Consider the following 23,434-nt stretch of genomic DNA (forward strand, 5'->3'; position numbering starts at 1 on the left):
GCAAATTTATGTGTGATGGAGAAGAGGTCCTTGGAGTTGTGTGCATTGGAGAGGATTCAGCCTTGGAGGACACTCTTCTTTGTGGCTTTGATGAGTTGGTGGTATGCTGTAGTAGCTGCTCTGTAGGCAGCGCGTGTTTCAGGGGTTTCGCTGTTTCTCCAAGTCTTTTCAAGTCATCGGCAGGAGCGATTGGATTCTTAGAGTGTTTTGGTGACCCAGCTTGCCTTCTTGTTGTGTCATTCTGTTGCCTTCTGGAGGAGGGGAAAGTGTCGGCGCAGTTGGAGATCAACCAATGGAGGTTGCTTGCTGCCGTTTTGGCGTCTGGTGTTGTCGGGGTTGGAGTGCTGGTGAGGGCGGATGTGGAATCCTTTGTTTGAACTACCATTGCCCTAAGCCCATTTCTGCTTCAAATCCCGTGGTTGAACTTCCCAAGTGGTGGCCAAACCCCCATTTGTTGACTTCTCCTAAATAACCCTGCTACCTACCGCCACCTTCTTCACTGGGACCCTGACTACGTGTGACTCCAGCCGCAAGTTGCCTACTCTTAGGGGGAGGGCTGAAAGGTGGAGGAGGGCTTCGGCCACAGGGTCTACATTTGAATTACCAACTGACCTGCCAGATATCAGTTGCACCCATTACAGGGCTGTGTGCGTGTGTGTGCGAGTGCGCTCCATACCGACCTGCCTGACATCTGTGGCACCGCCTAACGATGCGGAGTGAGTGTGTGGAAGTGACTGCATGAGGACTGCCTGTTATAAATTACAGTGCCTGGTGGTGTTGCTTTACACGTTGATTCCTTGCCAGAAGAATAAAACGCTTGACATTAGGTTTTGTCTGTACAGGCTTGGCCCACGGTGCTGCTTAAAAGTATTATAATTATCTGTGTATACACATTTCTGATATTGTTATGATCTAGGGTGCTGAATATAACTGTGTGGTACTGAAATGTAATAATTGCCAGGGTGGGCCTAGTTCTGACAATGTGTTGCACTGCATGAGGGTGGTGGAGGTAAAGTAGGATCTTTCCCATCTGTGCATACTACTGATGTCATTTTAACATGGTTGGGTCCAGTACTGTTAGTTATATTTCCAAATCTGACTTATGCCCAGAAAAAACCCAACATTGTACTCCATGGGCTTAATGGAAACTTGTGTACATTATTTGATAAATGGATGATACCTTGTATTGTTCATTTTTCTATAAATAAATATGAATGAATTCTTTAATAATAATGCAATAGAGTCAAACAGTTTTAAACTGTGTTCAAGATGCTCACTGTATATAACTTCTTAGTGCATTTCCATTCAGCCCAGGAATACAATTTAAAAAAAAAATTTTTTATAGAAGATGTAACAAAAGGGAATATATGTTGTTCTAAGTATAAACCACCCTGTCCTTTTGGTAGTGAAGGGTGACTCTCCATGTATTTGGGGAGATTTATGCTCAGAAATACATGATGTTCACGTTGTGTTAATTAATGTGTATTTCGAATACTACCTTTATTTACATACACCACGTGTGAAGTCTCTTTTGTGATGTTCAGTGTATTTATTATGTGAGAGTGCAGTGCCAATGCTTTACACATTGCCTCTGTGATAATCCTGACGGCTCAGTGCCAAGCTACCCAAGGGTGAGCGCAGGTTATACAGCGAGTGTAATCACATGCCCCTTACGGGAGTGGTAGGTTCTTCCTGGCTAGGGCACCACCTCAGCCAACCAGAAAGTGCCAGTTCCAATACAGACCCATGACTCTTCTTATGAACTTGGTGGCTTACCCACCCCTCCTTTAAACTAAGACACAGGGCCAGATTTACAAACCTTTTGCTCTGGGCTTGCGCCACAAACGTGATGCAAACCTGCGCAAAACATTTGGCACTGGAAAGTTGCCTAAAATCAGAGAAAAGCGTTACTATGCACCAGAGGAGCATTACATGGCTGGTACATGGGCGTTCTCATGCTACCTCCCAAGCTTTTTGACACAAAATCTACAATCAATAGCAGACATGGGTTTGCAGGAAAAGGTAACAACACTTTGAAGCAATGCTTTTATTTCTGCTTTCTTTTCCTACTTTGCATGTGTGCTGCACTGTACAGCACACATACAAAGTGGAAAAAGTGTTACAGTTTGTCTAGGCATAGTATTTTGTATTGGATGGGAAACATTCCAGTACAAAACCTCTACTAGAATCACGCACTTGCACTTGCACTATGGTGCAAAGGTGTGTGCATGGAGCTCGTAGCCTGATTGGGCGCCAGCGCTAAGGAGAGGGAGGAGAGTGCCAGATCTCTATAGATATTGTACTTTCCTCCTCTCCCCCTGTCATGCAACTCTGGGTGCTGCACTGCGTTGTCTGACAGGGTCGTAAATCTGGCCCCCAGCGTCTGTTTATATCAGAAGCTGGTGCTGGGGTCCCATTGATTTAACCCTTTCACTGCGGCGGCTATTCCGCCGCAGTGCTAAGGGGCGGGGGGGCGCGCATGGCGCTCCCGCGCTGGTGACGGAACCGCTCCGTCACGCCCCTCGGGTGAGCTGTGCTTGTGACGGAACGGTTCCATCACAGCCCCACCCGCTCAATAGAACGCTCAGCGCAGGCGCGGAATTCGCGCCGCGCAGGCGCGGCGAGCGCCCGTGACAGAACCGTTCCATCACCAGCACAGCCCACCCGAGGGGCGTGACGGAACGGTTCCGTCACAAGCGTGGGAGGGGTTAAAATTGCAGATTTTGATAAAATGAAAGATTACATTCCTGGAACTATGCGCCTGATTCTTACTTGGGAGAGGGACCCAAAAGGTTGCTGCCTAGCAGTAGGTTAATGAATCTGCTGCAGAGATCTGAGTGTAACCAGCAGGTCTTAAGTCTCATCATCGGTGGGGGAAACTCTAGCTAGATAAAAAGTGGACTATTGAGTTGGGCGACTATAACACCCTATATTTAAAATCAGATGAGGAATTTAGTTTATGGTATGACTTATACAAAAGATCAATAGTACATTTTAAAGGCCCAGTGGGTGGTCCAGTCACCTTCATCTCTGTCTTTCTCTTCACAGGCCCAGAAGAGTGCCAGAGACAAGCACCCAGAAGCCTCTGTGGAAAGAGCGCCTAGCTGCCACTGCATGTGTGTCCTGCGGCGACTAGACATGCAAGCCTGCAAGAGCAGGGCTTTCCACGCCAACAGCTCGTATTCCATGGATGCCTCGGCCACCGAGCCCCACTGCCGCTGTGACTGCCAGCTGGGCAAGTCCTTGACCAGCTTCTGTGACCGCCTCTGGAAGGCCGAGAAGATGGTGAACAGTGCTCCTGACATGTCCAAGGTAAAGTGCCGGAAATAGTGGCGGGAAGCAGAGCCAGGTTACTGCTAATGACACCTCCTGATATGGGGGCGCACATCAGTTCAAACCCCCTTATGCCCCCTCTTCAGAAGCCCAGGTCAGGACGTTCTTACAGCTCATGTTGTATTACACCATCAAAATGATAAAGAAACTTTTACCCTACCTTCCATCAAATGCAGGCAGAACTCTCATGAGCACACTAGTCATGTCCAGAGTAGACTATTGCAATGGTCTATTCCTTAATGCTCAGGAAAGAGTCCTAACCAAACTGCAAATGGTGCAAAACGCAGCAGCAAGGATCCAAACTAGCACCCCGAAATGTAAACCCACTTCCAATCTAATACGTCAGCTCCACAGGCTGCCCATCAGAAGCCGTACAAAGTTCAAGGCCCTATGTATCGCCTATAAGGCAATTAACGACACAGGACCTGAATTCCTAAAAAAAGCGCCCTACAAACCAACTAGACCCCTGTGCTCCTCAGCAGCAAAGCTGATAAATGTCCCCAGAATAAACAAATCATCCTGGGGCGACAGAAGATTCAGGGTCGCCACCGCCAGACTATTAAACTCACTCCCCCCTTCACATCAAAACCACCCCCTCTCTCCTTGCCTTCCGCAAACAACTGAAAACCTGGCTATATAACCACTAACCAACCAGCACCCACTCTGTCCCATCTTCAACCGTTTGCAGTGCCGAGACACCCAAGGGTATTTGTGCGCTTAACAAATTGCATAAATAAATACATAAATTATACTGTGAATGAATGAATGACAGGATTTATAAAGCGCATGGCTGCTTATCAGTGTCCTGGCTGGCCCAGCCAGGACACTGATAAGCAGCCATGCGCTTTATAAATCCTGTCATTCATTCATTCACAGTATAATGGAGGTGGTATAACGCCTTCTAAACTTTACAAGGCTCGGGAACACATCCGGGTCATCAGGTAAGAGGATACTTTATTTAGTGTGCATGAGTGGTAGAGTGTGCACATCTAGTGAGGCCAGCAAGGGAGCAACGCTGTTTGCAACACTAGAGCATGGAGTAAAGCAGACAAATCTCACAGAGAGTTGGGAAACAGTACGTTGCCTGTCTGCTTTATGCATACAATCTGGTACTGTTAGATTGCACCCCAGTTGGTCTGCAAAGGAAAGTATATGCCTTTGAAACATATAGCAAGCAGAACCAACTTCAAATTATTCTAGAGAAGACCAAGGTGTTGATCTTTGATAAAAGAGTAAAAAAAATTCCGCTGGCATTTAAACACCCGAGAGGTGGAGTCAGTTGATTATTATTATATATTTAGGTTTGACTTTTGGGAGGAATTTAATTTGGAACACACACTGGGATTGTATGAAGCAGAAGTTGTTGCTGCAGGCCAGCTGCTTGTGTAAATTTAATTGGAAATATGGAGGGTTGTTTCATAATCCTTTATTGAGGGCCTACGAGGGAAAATACCTTCCTTGGGCTTGTATGGCAGAGAGGTCTTTTCCCTTGATTCCTAGTATGAGTGGGACCGATTAGAAGGGGCCGTTCTCAGAACACTTTTGTCACTTCCACCTGGTACCATGGTCCAGGGCATCAGGAGGGAGTTCAATTTTACCTCTTGGAATTTGTTGTTATTTACCTGGGCTTTAAGATATTTTAATAGACTCTCAGAGGATGATGAAGTGATAAAGGTCTCTAAACTCTGCTAGGACGAGATTCAAGGCAGTGAAAGAAGGTGGCAAGGGAAGTAAGGAATAGATTGAGTTGTATCAAGAACCTTCATTCTGGTTGTGGACTTTAGGGGAAAAGGACTTTGTGTGAGATGTAAAAGTAAGGAGGTCTGTTAAAAATAAACAAAAATGCAGAGATTCTAAAACGCACCCCTGCCAAAGGTCATTCTTAATGGAGATTCTCTGGGACAGCCAGTCCAATTTATCGACCTCCACCTGAGCCCAATTGGCAGAGTGTAGGGATTGTAATACACTAAAGATGTTCGGAGGAAGCTCCCAGGAGGCAAGTTTTTTCCTAGGGTGTCCCTGTCCACTGAATCAAAGGCTGACCTGAAGCCAACAAAACAAAAACACAGGATTTGATTCACTTCTAGAGCCTTCTGAATGATGGCCCATAGCGGGAAGCAATGATCTATGGTGGAATGGCCCCCCCGAAGCCCCCCATGCTCAATTGGGATTAGCTTGGATTCGAACGCCCAGTCTTCCAATTTACATAGAATAATTTTTGAGAAAACCTTAACAGGAATATCCAAAAGGCTAATAAGCCTATAATGTGTAGGATCTGAACCATACCCTTTTTTAAACATAGGCTTTACTATATTGACCCTTTTCACGATGGAGGATGAAGGCCTGTTGAGTCAATCCAACTGAACAAGAGGGAGTATACTGTTGCCCACCAATCACTAATTGATTTAATTATTACCGCTGGAATGTTGTCAGAACCGGCGGCCCTTGGGAGCTTTATTCTGTCAATAACTGCTCTTACCTCTGTTATTGAAAACAAAGTGAGGGGGAGCTTTTTATCAAGAGTTCCCTAGGGTCTAGATGAAACAGACCTCTATATAAATCTCTCAGAAAGGTTTCCCACATATCTACAGGAATCATACCTACTAGAGTCCCCCTATTTTGGCCACTGGACTAGGTGACCTTTGTGCAGAACTTTAGTTGATCCCCAGAGTGAATGATTTCCTGCATCTCATCCCACTTACTATGATAGAAGAAGGCCTTTTTCGCCTAAATCAACTGCTTATATTAGGACTTAAGTTTAACCATCTCCTGGGATACTACAGTATCTGGTTATCGCCGAGCTCTCGTGGAGACGCGTCTCACCAAGCATTTCAACTCTTGACAGGCTTTGATGGCTACCTTGTAATCCCCACTCCCTTACATTTATAGCGATGCAGCCCAGCACATTGAGAACAGTTTCATTGAATCACACGATTCTGTTCTCCGAGCAGACGGAGAACCTCAATATTTTCTATTAATTGAAATGCAGCTCAGCATTGGAGATGAATAGGATCTAAACGTGTCGAGAGCCTCCGCAGATAGGATAATTTAAATGGCAATACCCTCGCTACATCCATTGGCTCGCAGAGACTAAGAACTGCCAAGGTAGCCCAATGGTCGCTACCCTCGTACTTCCCCACTTTCAAATCTAAAAAGATACCAAAGAGCCAAGCGGGTGTGGACATATAGTCAATCGGACCTGGCGAGAGGCTCTGCTGGAACGTTGCAGCTGCATGCATATCATTATTGAAAAGTCCATTTAAAGAGATCAAACCATTATTCAGCAACCATCGACTCAAGGATTTGGCCTCCTTTTTAATATCTCCATGGGGAAATTGGGCTGTAGGGATGTTATAGAAATCCAGAGCATCCTGCATCTGTAAGTCCACCTGGGCGGGAAAAAGACAGGCATTAACTTCCCCGGCCATTATTATAATTTCTATGGAAATTTTGCTACCAAATTCTGAAAGGATTGCTCATAGGATTCCAACCAGCCTTCCATTCTCCGGTACTCTTCTTTATGAAAATATACATTTATAAGAAGAAAGCATCTACAAATATTACTCAGACCGATTTCAACCACAGAAACCTGTAAACCACTCGACACATTTATAACATGCAATGATTTTACCTTTGTAGATATTAACGTTAGAACTCCTGCAGATGCTCTCCCCTTTTCTCAACTCTGACCTTTACTATTCAGTCCATGAAGCCTTCTATGGTGCTTTCTTCTCTCAACCAAGACTCCTGAAGGAACACCAAATGGTTGGATTTCAATCTTCCTTCCAATTCATCACTATGCAAGAGGCGCTTAAACCTGTGGATATTCCAGCTCAGGATTCACATTTCTGGAGAGGAACCCTCGCTCGATGTGAAATTGGGCCAGGCATCCCGACCCCTGACATCTGAGAATTGCAGCAGGTGGGTGAATCTGTTACTCTGCCCCCATACAGCGGCCTCCCTCTGCTCAGATGGTTGTTTAGTAAACCCCCCCCTCAAATTCTTGGATGGCTGACTATCTTGTGATGATCTTCCAGTCTTTGAGACAGGTCTGTTATAGGAATAGGGTGTAAGTTGCTCCTTTTGGCTGGCAGATAACCCACCATGAACACTTGAAAAGGAGGATGGGATACTCTCAGAATGGGGGCAGGTGCGGCAGGGTCCTTTTTGGAGGGCTGGAGGCTTGTAAGCCTGCCTTGGCAAAATCATCTACTGCATTGAGCACTAACTGAGCAATACTGGTTAGGAAGATGCACAAACATGGTGTTCTGGAACATGGGCCGGTCTACCAATGCACACAGGGGAATGCGCACTTGCTCCTGTGGAATGTTGACTAAGCGCCCAGCCTGCCATTCAGGTTTGGGTGCATGCACTGGCCCTCGTGTTGGTTCAAATACGTGTCCATCATGCCGTTGCTGTCACGAGATTGTGCCCTGGCACCTATGGCATTGCTGATTGGTGCCTGATCTGTCAATGTGGGCCATTGAGCCCATACCTCCATCCCCGGTGTTCTAATACTGAGTCAAGCCTGTCGGGCAGGCCTGAGTTTGCGCGCTCGCACCTTTGGTTCTAGTGGCAAAATACCCAGTCTGCTATCTCGAGCCAGGTGTGTGCAATTGCATCTATCAGTGGTCAACCCGTGTCCGGCTGGCCAGGGAGAGTGGTGTGTGCACCCTTGCTCCTAAAGGTGCTAGTGCATGGATAAGCCCAGAGGCCGATCTGTAAGTGTAGACCGGTGGGTGTGTACTAGCATCTATGCTGAGTAAACTCAGGAGCAGGATGTCCATGCAGGCCTCTGTGTGTGCACACCCAAGCCTGTTGTGTCTGCGATCAATTGTGCAGCCTGCCATCGCAGGAGTTTGTACCCCCGTCTTAATAAAACTCATGCCCAGTCTGTCGTTGCAGACTGATGTGGATGCACTTGCACCCCTGATGCTGGACACTATTATGGGGCCGATTCCGATTCGGTAAAATGCCCTCTGAATAGCCGTACGGAGTTTTTTTCCCATACGAATCGTGTGCAGAACCGTACCCGTACGTATGATGTAGTACGATGTGTACCCAAAGCAGTTCTCCGTACAAATCGTACCGAAGACCGTACAACTCACTAATCCGTACGAATCTCATTCAGAACGTGCAGTACGCGATGTCCGTACGGATCGAAGCTGCATTTTCCGACCCAGCATGTACGAATCGTATCGACAACACTCCGTACGACTCTTTTTCTACGGGAGCTTAAAACATCCGTAAAAGCGATTTCGCCTCGAAATGCGTACAAAACGGACCCCCCCGGGTACGGTGCGAACACTCCAAGAATGCAGAGGTATGGTGCATCGGGGTACGGTGCGTACACCCCTGGATTTCAGGGGTACAGTGCATATGTCCCCTTGCGTACACCCCATGATCGTAGGTGTATGGACCGTAGAGGTACTATTCGTACACCCCAAGGTCGTAAGTGTACGGTGCGTACACCCCGTGCGTACACCCCCTTGATTTTAGGGGTACGGTGCATATGTGATAGTGTTGCCCTCCGTACGAATTGCTCATACACGACGTTTGGTGAACAACACTTACAATGCAACTTTTACATCGCAGAGCCTTTACAACGCAACCATTACAACGCAAACTATTACAACCCATTGCTCTGGGGGGCGCTCTAGGATAGGGAATAGGTTAATTTACTATCCAATAACCTTCCCTAGTGTCCACGGGGACTGGAGTTGGAATAGTAAATTAAACTATTCACTATCCAGCACCCCAAAGCACTATGCGTTGTAATGGACTGCGTTGTAATACTTACGTTGTAAAGGCATGCGATGTAAATGCATGCGTTGTAATGTCATACATCCACGACGTTTACAGTACGAATCGCCCACTGATTCCCCGGTTCGGATTGCACTTGGCGAGCCGTACGGCATTTTTACGAATCGTACGGTTCACTGTGCGGGTCGATGTCGTACGGATTTACCCTTCATTTTCGTACGGTTCGCAATGATTCGGACGTATTTTCTCGCAATGAATCGTACTACGCGATTCGGACGGTTTCGTACGATTCATACGGAAATGGCTACGAATACGAATCGTTGTACGGATTCGTTTCCCGAATCGGAATCGACCCCTATGTGTTCGACCTGCCATTGCAGGTAAGTGTGTGCAATAGCGGACATGCACCCAGGTAGTGATCAATACTTACATGTGTTTCCTCTACCGATGAGACTTGCTCGTTCCATAAGCTGACATGGGGAAGTGATTGACATTACTTCAGGCTGCAATGGTTGATTGCAGTGAAGCAGCCTTATGGTGTATCACATCAACGGATTCGCTGTGCCAAACCCTTTCCAATGGTAATGGGGACGTTGGCATAACTTGATTAGGAATGCCACTTATGGAATATGGGTATTTCTATGCTTCTGAGTCCTGTATGCCGTGGTGCCTGGTTTCAGTGGATACCAGGGGTTGGTGGAGCACAACTGTGCATTCCCCAATAGTCATAAACCATGGGATAATAATGGGAATAACAGACCTCTGCCATTTGAGGGTCGGGTGGAATAGACAGGGAGAGTGAGGTTTTTGGCACTTGGCCTCTCAAAGCTGGATCATGACCCCACTAAATATTAAGATCTACCTTCCACAGCCTCATGGCAGATAGGCCAACAATTTAGGGGAGACATCTGGGGTTCCAAGGAAAAACCCTACACCACCCCCCTAACTTTAAAGGCACACAATAGTATAACTATGAATGCCATCCTTCAGCTAAGGGTGAGATACTCTTGTGGGGACGTGGGACTGGAGAACTGGACTGCGTGGTGCACTCTGTCAAAGGACTCTGTTGCGGCCATGCAGGATTACTGCCCACAAAGCGGCCAGAGTGTCATCTTGGAATGGTGGCTGACTTGGGACGAGATCTGATGAAGATTGGTGTCCTCAAGCGTGCTCTCCAAGGGCCCGTCTGTGGGTTTCTTGTTCTCTCAGGGATCTCAAGGACATCAATGATCACCCACAAGGGACTTACACCATCTAAAATACATCTGGAAAACAGTGGCCTCTCCAGTGCCCACATCGGCTACTAAATCCCAGCAGGTACCATGGTGTGAGCGTGGAAAAGACCTGTACCTGGAACACCGGATTGTCTAGTGCGGAGCACAGAAATTTTGCCCGCATCAAAGGTGTCTGGTTCCCGAAACGCAGGAACCCTGCACTCATAAGCATCTGGTTGGTGGTGAGGGGATTCACCTTTTGCAGGATCCAAAGTAACCTGCTTGTCGATCATGTTGCATCTCTCTTGTGTGACACACCAACTGCATGCTCATTGCGTGCGGTGTCCCATTCACAGGGTGTGACCCTCGATGGTGAGGTGTACCTGTAGTAGTGTTGCATTATCCCTCATGTGGCCCTGGTGCACTTGTGCCTGAGTGTGTGACTTGAATGGTCTGGTGCAACCTGATCATCGTGAGCTGGATGTGATGCCTTCTGTCCTGGGAGGTACAGAATGTTCAACTCTTTGTTGTGTGTGAACAAACTTGCCTGGTGCAACCCCTTTCAGCGTGCACCAGTCATAGTGCCTCATTTCCAGGGAGATACAGAATTGCAATTCACTGTGTTTAAGATCTTAAGTGTCTGGTGCGACTCTTACCAACGAGCACCAGATGCTGTGCCCGGATTGCCTGTGGACGACCAACATTATTGTGTACCTGACAGGGTGCCTCATCCTATTGAGGGCCCCCCATGTGTTACTCCCCATTTATCGGTTGTTCCCTATTTGACCCTCATCACGGTGGACCAACAGCCTCTCCTGGTGACATCTTGGCACTAGGTAGTAGCGAGAAAGTTTTGATTAGGTCAAAGGAATGCTTCAGAGTTCGGACGCAGGTCCAGAGACTGCATGACTAGATTGTGTTTTGAGACCTGTGGGTGAACTTCCAGAGTGGCTGCTAAACTCCCCTTGTTTACGTCTACCTTTTAAACTTGCTACACATTCCCACCTGCGTCCTGAAGGCCAAGACTAAGTGGCTTCAGCCGCGTGCTGCCTCATGCCTGGGAGGCAGGGTTGGTTATTTACCATCCAGGGGTATGGAACAATTGGGGTGGACTTGAGCGTGGAGGGAGGCTGAGGCCACGGAGTCTGCAGAGTGTGTTATCCATTGACCTGCTTGGGTACCAGTGGCACCGCATGAGGGTGCTGAGTGCGTATGTGTGCACCTTTGTGGAGGAGAACAGGGTACTAGCCCCCCGTCAGGCTGGGTTCTGCCCCGCACACTCCACGGAGTCCGTCGTGCTATCGGTCCTTGACAACCTCAGAGAGGGTATGGATACTAACCATCCCCAGGCCTTGGTCCTCCTCGATCTCTCCGCCGCCTTTGACACGGTTGACCATTCCATCTTAATGTCCCGTGTCAGGGCGGCAGGGATCGGAGGTTCGGCCCTGGTCTGGCTATCCTCCTTCCTAAGCGACCGCACCCAGGCAGTGCGCCTGGGTGATTATTCGGCGGACTTCCGTGCCGTCCAATGCGGGGTCCCCCAGGGCTCCTCCCTCTCCCCTCTTTTATTTAATTTGTACATCGCTCCCCTTATTTTTGCCCTCCAGTAGATGGAGGTCTCCGTTTACAACTACGCAGATGACCTCCAGCTCATTTTTTCTTTAACCACATCCTCCGACTCCATTTCCAACTTTCAGTCGGTGATGCTTTTCATCCGGGACTGGATGAATTTCAACCACCTGAAGTTAAACCCTGACAAAACGGAGTTGTTTTTGACAGGTGGTTGCTCCAGTCCCTGGACCCCCCTTTTCTGGCCCCCTTCCTTAGGCCCCTCCCCCGCCCCCTCTTCTTCTGTAAAAACTATCGGCTTCAAATTGAATAACCAACTTACCCTTCACTCCCAAGTCAGCTCTACCGTATCCTCATCCTTCCTTTCACTCCGCACCATTCGCAAAGTTTCTCGCTTTTTTCTTTCCCGGCTCTTAAGCTCATGGTCCTGGCGTTGGTAACCTCTCGCCTGGACTATGGCAATGCTCTTTACTGTGGCATGCCCACCTATAGCATGCGACGACTTCAGCTGGTTCAAAACCAGGCTGCCCGCCTGGTTTTCAACTTGGCAAAATCTCATCATGTCACTCCCCTTCTCAAGTCCCTACACTGGCTCCCCATCCGAGAACGAGCCCAGTTCAAGTTGGGCTGCATCACTTTTCAAGCTCGTGCGGGCACAGCCCCTGCCTTCATTTCTTCAGAACTCAAACCTTATGCCCCTGTCAGAGAGCTATGCTCTTCTGCCCAACTCCTGCTCACAGTTCCTCGCTTTAAACGCAAAAAGTGGGGTGGTATGAAATTTACTACACTTGCCCCTGCCTTCTGGAACTCTCTTCCCCTTCACCTCAGGTCCTGTACCCAATACACACTTTTCCGCAAGGCCTTAAAAACCCATCTTTTTTCTCTAGCCTTTTCTCCATAAACTTCCTCCCCCTCTCTCTCTTCCGCTGTCTTTTTTGCCCTCCTGGGCTCAGTACTACACATCGCCAAGAAACCGCCAGGTGTACGTGCGCTATATAAATATTTTTAAACTCAAACTCAAGAGCGCTCTGTACAGACTGTGCTGGTTACCTGTCGCACCGTAGAGCATTGTGGAGTGAGTGTGTGTGTGAGTGGGAGTTATAGTGTGTGGACTGCCTGTGAACCACAACACCGGCCGGCGGTGCTGCGTTATACGTTGATTCACAACACATCTGACATTGGGTTTTTCTGCATGGCTCTGCCCCGCAGTGCTCTTAGAAAGTGTTCTTGTTGTATGTATGTACATATTTGTGATATCGTTGTGTTCCGGAGCGTGCCATATAACTGTGTGGTACTGTATATCCAGGATTGCCAGGGTAGGCCTGGTGTGGACAGCGTGTGGCACTGCATGAGGGTGCTCCCTCAGTGGGGGGTAGATTAGGAAATGTCCCCACGTGCATACTGTTGCTATCATAATCAGACGAGTGGGCTTAGTACTGCTAATAATAATTCAAATGTGTTTCGTGACCGAAATTACCTGATGTTCATGTTTTAACCGCATGTGCGCTAGCGGTTTTCCCGCTGCGCGCTGCGATTTTGAAAATCCCGCGTTATGTGACAAGGTCAGCATGTCATGCGCGTAGCGCAGGTAACGCTCATGACGAGCTGACCTTGTCATGAGCGTTGAAGGGGTTAAAGATTGAATATGTGTGTTTAATACAAGCGTTTTCCCAGACATCTTGTGTGAAGCATCATTTGTGATCCTCAGTGTATTTATTGCGAATGTCTGTCGTGCCTTTTCTTTACACGTTGCCTCTGGATTAAGCCTGACTGCTCAGTGCCAAGCTACCCATGGGTGAGCACAGGTTATACTGCACGTGAAATCACCCACCCTTGATGGAAGCGGTAGGTTCTGCCTGGCTGGGGGCATCCCTTCAGCCAACCAGAAAGTGCTGGTTCTAACACAGTCCTAACATGAACTCCATTACCCCAGTAGGCTGTTAGACATCACACAGAACTGGTCTGCTTAAAACATGCAACATTCAACATGTTTGTCATAAAAACTCTGTGCCCTTTAACATCTTGTCCACAGTAAAATCCCAATCCCTTTGAAAGTTTGTGTTGTATAAGTATGTGTTTTTTTCGTCCTGCCCTTCTTACAAAAACCCTTTGATTGGCATCATTACCAATATCCTGAAAGCATAAGAAAACGACCAAATTCCCCGTTCTATGTACTGGTAAACAATAATCACCCATGGTCCTAACAGTAACCAATAGCGTGTAACCATTTCCCTTAGGCTAGCGCAGGGATAGGCTTTTCAATCCAAGCCTCGGTCTGATCACAAACGCGCTCCGCCCAAGTGGGCGTGTGCGCCCCAAGCCTCGTTCCCAGCGTGACACGCCCAACCCGACCCCAGCGAGGCACGCCCAACCCGGAATCGAGCGCGTAAACAAAGCGCTCTTAAACGCATTCACCGGCCCCGCTCTCCATCGTCGGGGTCCGGTCAAGAGGGTTCCAGCAGGTTGCCAAGCGGGATGTGAGCGCAGAGGGCGTGAGTCTGCACCCCCAGCGGAACGGTTACTACAATTAACAAAAGCTAAGTGCCTGTGTGATTGTATGGGTTATGCTGACATTTTCATCCCGTTTTTTCGTAGGATGTGCCAAGCGCGCTCCAACCCCCCTCCCGAGACCCATGGTGCAAGTAGCGCCCAATTTTAAAGTGAGATGTTCTCCATATTTCACCATCTTGTGGGGGTCACCGACCATTTGGTCAAATTGATCCCTTCTCATGGAGATCTCACACCGCGTTTTTATCTCCTTCACTACAAGCAGTAGTTTTTAACCACCTCTAGCACTTCACCTCCTAGCCAGTACTTATATCCCTAAGGGCTACTTGGAAGGTGCATAAGTTCTCTGTTATTGTGTGCACACATAGGTTTGCCACCATCTTAGGAGCACTATGATAAGTCTACGCTGGCATATACTAATTGTATGTTTGTCTATATTTGTTTGTCTGTATGTTTTTTCTTACAGGTGCTGATACACCCATAATTTGGGTTTTTTGGATTGAGCAATTTGCTCTCCCAATTTTTTAAGCACTTTTTTCACTTTTCCTTTTCACTTTCACGCCCCCAGGTCAGGGTGGACTATTAGAGTGTCCACACCGCCGGGGTTATAGTCCTGAAGAATGCCATGGTGAATACATACCACACTGAAGGCAGAAACATGTTGACTGATTTTAATAAATTTGTGGTATTTAGCTGAATTTAACCAAATCCTAACAACCTTGGCTTTTAAATTCAGACACATATACCACTTACACGTGTCTTAGGGATCACTCATTAAAGTCTTTTTGATACCCTGTTAGTCACTTTTAATTTGAGAAATCTTCACAACACTTCCTCCCCACACAACCAGCTCCGCAGTCTTTCTGGCGTCGTAGCACACCGAAGAGACACTCGGTCTCTTCGGTGGGGCCCGATGATGAAGCATGACACTGACTAGGTCGGTGTGTGAGGGCTTTCTTACTCAAATAGAGTGACTGTGATCCCACTCAACTAGAGTGACTGTGATCAATACTATCCACTTATCCTTTTGCTCCACATTTCTGGTAGTCGTGTACTTGACCAGATTAGACCTCTCTTCTTTTGTTGTTTGGGTTCTAACACCCCATCAAGAAGATCCGGCTTCCTAAGCCACCAATGTGATGGATACCCAAAGACAGTGGAATTTTTACCCTCTCAAAGATCTAGCTTCCCAAAGCCATCAAATAAGAGTCTACGGAGTCCATCTAGGAGTGACAGCGCCCACTGGAAGGCCATGCTACTGGAAAATCTGCAAACATATGAGTCTTTAGGGTTCCTTTATAGTGCCATGCGGGAGAAACCTTGAAATCAGGACAGTCCTGCAGCTGACACCTGGCCTCCCCATACAGCCCACACCTGCACCCCTCTTGAAGTTTACACCAGAAGAGCGGTAAAGCTGCCCCTGAAACTCCAAGTAAATTAATTCCCACAGCTCAAATCAGTTATGAAGCCCGTCTATGCGATATAAGTCAAGACTGGGACATTTCTGGCTGCTCGTACTAAATCAGGACATTCCCTCCAGCTCACACTAGACCAGGCAACTCCCTGCAAGTCAGACCAGGGCGGGATATGTATGATTCCACAGCTCACATCTATTTAGAAGTTGCTGCAGCTCACTCCAGATCAGGACATTCCCTGAAGATCAGACCAAGGCAGCTGCAAAGCTCCTTCGTGGATACCTCAGATGCAGGCGTTCACTACAGCTCAATCGGGATAGTCCTGGTCCCACAGCTCACAGGAGGGCTCCCTCGGGATATTTCTGCAGCTCCCGCTGTGCAGTCTAACCCTGGTGCCTCTCCTCTGTCCCTCAGATCACCACCTTAGCTGATGGCCTGTCTGGAGCTGTGCACAGCGTGGACCTCAGGAAGCTGAACTCGAACCTGCATCGCATCCAGACCCAGATGAAGGCGCTGGAGCAGGTGAGTGACAGGGCATTGGTGGGTGGGGCTCACTTGTTAAAAGGGGTCTTATAGGGTAATATGCATGGTACAGAATGCAAGAAAGAGAGTGGCAAGGCAGGGCCCATGGTGTGCAAGGACAAGGAATAGAGTGGTAGTGTGGAGTGCATGACGTAGAAGGGTGTGACGATAGAAGAGTGTCATAGCATGGGCCGCATGATGAAGATGGCCGGGCAGGAAGTCGCAAGTAGAACCCATGGTGTAGCGAGGGGACAGAGCTTCTACTGCAGCAGGACAGGGCGAGACAGGGCAGGATACGGGTGACTGGCTGTAAGCTTGTCCGCTTCCTATGGAGACAATTCATTGGCCAGGCCTTCAAGCAAACAGCTGTCTGTGAGACCTGTCGGAGCCTCTCTGAGGCACCAGCGCCTCACTGTCCTGATCACGGGCCCCCCTTTCATCACCCTCAGTCACACCAGCCCCCTCCCCCTCCCTCGGCGCGCCTCTCCAGCCTTAGCGTGCGAGCAGAAGCCCGCATCTTCTCTGCCGAGGAGGCGCTGAGTGATCATGTGGGGAGGAAGGCGTGGGGGCCCGGGGCTAGGAGCAGAGATGCCAGGCAGCGCCGACCCCTCTGGGCTCTGCTTGAGTCCCATCGGCAGAGCTGTGCTGAATACCGGTGAATGGAGCTGGGCACTTTTTTCTTTTCGCAGATTTATATAGCGCGCACTCCACCCGAAGGTATCGGAACGCTCGACATGAGCACCAGTTACATTACACAAGGACACATTCATTTATACGCACGGGGAGATTAAGCGATACGCCCAGATTCACAGGATGTTGAGTCGACGCCGAGGCTCGAACCTTGGTTTCCCAGCTCCAAAGTCGGCAGTCTAGCCATAAGACCACATCGTCTCCCTAAGGAGGAGATTTGCGTGGGGGGGGCTCAGAACTAGAATACAATTGCGCGCTAGTTAGGCACGTAAGGATACTCCTGCATTGGCAGGGGTGCCTCACTGCTCCAACTGCAGGCGGTGCTGCAGGAAGGGAGGTAGCCCCGAAGGGTGCAGCAGGTGCAATGACATCAGAGGCAACAGATGTGGGGGGCACTGCTCCCCAAGTATGACTTATCAATGACATCAACGCAGGGGAAGGGTCACCCATTTGGTGCACTTGCTAAAGTAACTTGCGACAGAAGAGGATTGAGGTGCATTGGCAGAGCTGTGTGTGGGTCGTGGGACTGGAGTAGAAGAGGATGCTACTGGTACCTGAGAGGTACATCACCTACATGGAGATGCAGGACAAGCTGGAGGGGCATCGGAAGAGCTGTGTCTAGGACTCTGGAATGGAGTACTAAAGGATGCTACAAGCACCTGAGAGGCACATCACAAAAAGGAGGTGCAGGACAAGCTGGAGGTGACATCAAAGCCTCATTAACAAGCAAAAGGTCTTTAAAAGACTTGTGAAGTACTCGGGTGCGGCTGTGTGTGTGCCCGGGAAGCTGTCTCAGCCCAGGCTGACACACACGACGGGGGGAGGCTGAAGCCCTTTGAGTCCAATGGGCGTTGCACGCCTGGAACGAGGAGCATTGGTAGAGCTGTGTCTAGGTCTCAGGACTGAAGTAATAGAGGATGCTACTGATACCTGAGAGGTTCATCACTTGCGTGGAGGTGCAGGACAAGCTAGAAGTGCATTGGCAGAGCTGTGTCTTGGTCTCGGGACTGGACTACTACAGGATGCTACTGATACCTGAGAGGTACATCACCTGCATGGAGGTGCAGGACAAGCTTGAGGTGCATTGGAAGATCTGTGTCTAGGTCTTGGGAGTGAAGTAGTAGAGGATGCTACTGGTACCTGAGAGTTATATCACCTATATAAAGGTGCAGGACATGCATGAGGTGCATTGGAAGAGCTGCGTCTAGGTCTCTGGAATGGAGTACTAGAGGATATTGCCAGCACCTGAGAGGATCATCACCAGGGGAGATACATGGAGGTGCAGGACAGGCTTGAGCTGCATTGGCAGAGCTGTGTGTAAGTTCTATTGAAGTAGCAGTGGCTAGTGCAGGTCACTAATAAAGTGTGGTCAATAGGAGTGCAGAGCCGAAAGAGCAGGGAGTGCTGCAAGTCAGGAATGTAGGGTGGTAGAAGAGTCATAATGCAAACAACCAAAGTACATCAACGGTGAACTCAAAAGACCACACAGGTTGCCCAAAAGTTCCAATCAGCTTTGTCCTTGTGCACTTCTTTTCCGGGACGTTGGGTACCACTGCCGTGCAGAAAACGAATCAATTTGTAAGTGGAATGGTGCACCCACAAATATGGTAGTCCACAAGTTCTCCGTTTTATTCCAAAGTATCTTTATTCTTCCTTTAATTTATAAAAGCATGTTTCCATACATAAGAATATAAAGTCAACCTGTTTCGTTCAAAGAGGTTTTTGAACTTCCTCAGGGCTCAAAGATATCTATGGGGCATATCAACAACAAGTAGCGATAATTATGTCTAAAGTAGCTAAGTGCATTTTTCAATATCGCCGTGTTTAGCTGGTTGACATTGCCGTGTTAGCGGCGTATTAGCAACGTTTAGCGCACAGGCGATGTAATTTCCAGCGATACACGGCGAGAATCGGCATTAGCGTGTGAAATCCGGCGAAGATTTCACAGCGCTACTGAAATACTTGCTGATAGGGGACTGTGGACCTAACCCGGCAATCCACCTTCCATTATCAGTATAGCTAAGTCAATGTGAAAGGAGAAGTTAAATTACAGCAATAACCGCGGTTAGCGCGTTTTTTATATCGCTTCACGATCTGCTGCAGGGTTGTAAATATTGCGAAACCATGTACGCGAGTATTTACACGGAGTTGTGGGCAGGAACACCCACTTTGCATGTCATTAGCGATGTTCATCGCTGACATGCAACGTGGGGGAAAAAAAGCACCTAACTCAAGGAAACTCGTGTTAGCGAGTCCTTGTAAAATCTAATGAAATCCACACTTTTCCGGCACTATGCCGGAAAAGCAGCGATATGTTTGTTGATAATATGCCCCCATATTCTTTATGCTCCCAGGATGATGAACATGGTTTTCGAGAGGTGATACATATCAAGGTATCACCTGGGGGTCACTATTCCCCAGCACATTTTTTGATCTCCACACTGAGAGTATAAAGAATGTGGATACCCTGATGTGTGAATGTGGATACCTTTAAGCCCTGATGAAGTTCAAAAACATCTTCAAACAAAACGCGTTGTGTTGGACCCGGCCTCGTGGCGTGGCCCTACCCCTCCCGCATGGCGGACCCTGGACGACATCGGCCCTCCATCGACCGCTGTCGCCCCCCCGGACACCACCCTCAAAGAACTCTCGACGAGAGCAGCCCCCCTGGCAACCCACGGCTCTCCCCCCTGGAACCCGGCGAACCATGCTCGCCCCAACTCTGCAGGTCCGGCCACCACCCCGGGCCGCCATTTCAGGCCCGACTCCATCTTGGGCCCATCACGTCCCGAGCACGTGGCCTCGGCCCGACCCCGACCGCGGCCCCAGCGAAGCCCCGACATCGAGGCACCAAGATCCACCCAGGTGGTAGAGTGGCCACTTGACGGATCCAGGAGGAGGGGAGTTTCGATGGCCCTCCAGCCGTCCCCGGACGCCTGGTATCGATCGCCCTCCGGCCTCCCTGGGCACTGGCTCCACCCCCCTGCTGGGTGTCTGGACACCTTCATCCCGGCCCCTCTGACCCCCCAGGCGCGAGGGTCCGGACATCAAAGGACTCTAGTCCTATTTCTGGGCCAGCCCTGGATTAGGAACCCAGTTGTATCTTGGAGTCGAAGCCCTGCTGACCTCGTCGCGGCTGATCCTGATAAGAACTCTTGTGCCTGGAACCTGGAACCTCGGAGCCCTGTTGACGCTGTCGCGGCCCGACCAAGCTGAACCATCTTCTGAGCCCTGCTGACGCTGTCGCGGCTCGACCAAGCTGAACCACCTTCGGAGCCCTGCTGGCGCTGTCGCGGCCCGACCAAGCTGAACCATCTTCTGAGCCCTGCTGACGCTGTCGCGGCTCGACCAAGCTGAACCATCTTCGGAGCCCTGCTGACGCTGTCGCGGCTCGACCAAGCTGAACCCCCTTCGGAGCCCTGCTGACGCTGTCGCGGCCCGATCAAGTTGAACCATCTTCGGAGCCCTGCTGACGCTGTCGCAGCTCCTTGCACCCCCCAGCTCGAGGATTGAGAGCTGTGCGCAGGGTATCCTAGTACCCGTTGGTACCGAGACTGTCCCGCTACCCCCTTCCCCCTGAGACCGAGACTTTACGGATTCCTCGATCCCTTTGGTACCTATTACTGCGAGAACTTGCCTTTATTCCTTATATAAAGACTCTTAAATCTACTCTTGTGTGGGGTCCCTCTGTAGTGGTGTGATTGCTCGGCTGTTACGATTGTAGGAGAGGAGCCTCGCCAAGGAGGCCTCTCGACGGCGCTCGGCCTATTCCATAAAGAGAGGTGGGTCTCGGGGTGGTCAGTCAGACATCTTCTGTCTCCCCTGGGATCGCCTTTCTAACATTGGTGGCAGGCGACGGGATCCGAGCCGACGCATATCGTACAGCGAGTAACTCGCCCACTACTAACAGAGACCCACAGCAACCATGAGTGCTCAGGAAACCGGAACGACCACAGAGTTCCAGAAGGAACTATTGGAGGAGTACACACATAAAGAACTCAAACAATTTTGCAAAGACTTAGGTATCGCTACCACCGGACTAAGCACCAAAGAGGATTTTAAAGAAGCGCTGCAAACATGGGTGGAGGCTGAAGCGACACCGCCCCAAACCGAAGGTGACACGGTCCCAGACGTGCCCCAGGAAACCATAACAACCCCAGCGGAAGAAAGAACCGCCAACAGAGACACGGGCCTCTCCCACGAAGACGCCCGAGAACGAGAGAGAAGCCGGCTCCACGAATTGGAGCTCGCCCGACTCCAGCTGGACGGAGAACTCCAACTAGCAGAAAAGAAAATGGCCCTTGAGCAACTACGGCTGCAAGGAGACCTGGAGGAGCAACGGAGGCAGAGAGAATTAGAAGAGAAGAAAATCACGCTCGAGCACGAGCGTGGCCTCAAAGAACTGGAGATCAAGGCCAAGAGCGAAGAAGCTGGCGCCGCTGTGATCCGAAACCCCCCGCCTCCGGCCGACACGAAGGTCCACATTCCCAAGGATGTCGTCAAAGAGTATTATAAAAATGACGACATCCAGCAGTGGTTTAAGGCCTACGAAGTCGCCATGACCGCGCACCGCATACCCCGAAAAGATTGGGGTGCCGGCTTATGGGGGAAATTCGTCAGCGAAGGAAGAGACACCCTGCTGGAACTGGCCGACGACGTGATGTCCTCCTATGATCACATGAAGGACGCCCTGCTCACCCGTTATGGACTCACCCCTGAGATGTACCGGCAGAGATTCAGAGACTGTAAAAAGATCCCTGGTACTACATGGGTGGAGTACGTGAACTTTTATAGCAGAGTGCTAGAAGGGTGGATCAAGGGCAGCAAAGTGACCACCTACGAGCAGCTGTTCGACCTCATCGTATGGGAGCACCTCTCCAACACCTGCTTTGTCGAGCTCAGACAGCATCTACTCGACAGCAAACTGACAGAGCCACGGAAACTCGCCGTCGAGGCCGATCGATGGGTGAGCACCCGGGTCCCCTGGATCCCGATAGGAGAATCAGGACGGAACACCCAGGGGCACCCCCGCCAGCGAGGCGGCGAAGGAGGCCAGAACCGGAACCGAGACTTCCCGTCGGCGCCGCCCTGGAGTCCGCCCCGGGGGTCGCCCCAGAACAACACTTTGCCATCCCTGATCAGGAGAGCCCCCCCCCCCCCAGCACGGCCGGGGCCCCGCCCGAACGCTACCTGCTACAAGTGCCAGCGGCCAGGTCACTTTGCCAGTGACCCCCACTGCCCCATGAACCAGCGTCCCGGCACCACCGGGCCTCCGACCCGCCAGATCGCTGCCGCAGCCCTGGGGGAAGGAGGGGAAGAAGAAGAAGTCTACAACGAGGACCAGACCGAGTGGGAGCCAGCCGCCATGGCCCTAGTCTGTCTGGGCGAGAGAGACATGATCCCCCGGGCTCCACTCCCGAGCAACACCCAAAAATGCCGTCAGTGGGTCAACATTAATGGGCGCCGGGCCGAAGCACTCCGTGACACTGGAGCCTGTGTGACAGCCGTCCGCTGCCACTTGGTGACTCCCGAACAGATCCTACCAAATGTGCTGTGCCCCGTGCTGGCCGCCGACAATTCCGAGACCCTGTGCCAGATGGCCCGAATCCCCTTCGAGTGGGGAGGGGTGTCGGGCATGCTAAAAGTGACCGTCCGGGACGACGCCCCCGTGGACTGCCTCCTCGGAAACGACCTCGAGAGTTCCCCCTGGGCCCAAGTCGAGAGGAGAGAGCATCTGGGGATGCTGGGACTACCCGAGTGGGTCTGTGCGACCACCCGATCCATGACAGCCCGGGCCCCGGCGCCGACCGAAGAGCAGGAGTGGCCCGCGCCGCCGCCGCCCGCCGTCGATGAAGAAACCGGCCTTGAGTCCGGGCCACCGGAGCCCAACCGCGAAGACATCGCCGAGCTGGGCGACATCCCTGAACTAGGCCAATGGCGCCAGGAAGGTGGTCCCACCCGAGAACAATTCCGGCAGGAACAGAAGACCTGTCCCTCCCTCGAGGGGACCCGGCAGCAAGCCGCAGCTCAAGCCGCCGGGGACACGTTGGGGTCCCACTGGGTCTACTGGGACCACGACCTCCTATACAGTGAACAGAAAATTGCCGAACTGGGGGCCAGCCGAGTGTTGGTGGTCCCCCTAAGATTCAGAGACTTCCTCTTAAACCTGGCACACAACATGCCCCTCGCAGGGCACCTGTGGCAGGACAAAACCTACAGCCGCCTGGTGACCCATTTCTACTGGCCCAAGATGCGTAACGATGTGAGCAATCACTGCAGGACCTGTCCGACCTGTCAAGCCAGCGGGAAGAGCGGGGGAAAAGTCAAGGCCCCGCTCCAACCCTTTCCCGTGGTAACAACCCCCTTCGAGCGAGTGGGGATCGATATCGTGGGGCCCCTGGACCCCCGAACCTCTCAGGG

At 50.4% G+C, this 23,434-nt stretch overlaps 1 protein-coding gene across 1 annotated transcript in view; it reads left to right on the forward strand.

Moving 5' to 3' along the window:
- The first annotated feature begins 3,282 nt into the window (after window positions 1–3,282).
- LOC144752867 (olfactomedin-like protein 2A) overlaps window positions 3,283–23,434 on the forward strand; it is a 172,021-nt gene continuing 151,869 nt past the window's right edge. Inside the window, exons 1-2 of the mRNA XM_078640700.1 lie at window positions 3,283–3,312; window positions 16,217–16,324. Coding sequence (XP_078496826.1) covers window positions 3,283–3,312; window positions 16,217–16,324 — 138 coding nt within the window. The remainder of the gene's footprint in view (window positions 3,313–16,216; window positions 16,325–23,434) is intronic.

Source organism: Lissotriton helveticus, chromosome 5_1, assembly GCF_964261635.1.
Source record: "Lissotriton helveticus chromosome 5_1, aLisHel1.1, whole genome shotgun sequence".
In the NCBI taxonomy this organism is placed as follows: domain Eukaryota; kingdom Metazoa; phylum Chordata; class Amphibia; order Caudata; family Salamandridae; genus Lissotriton; species Lissotriton helveticus.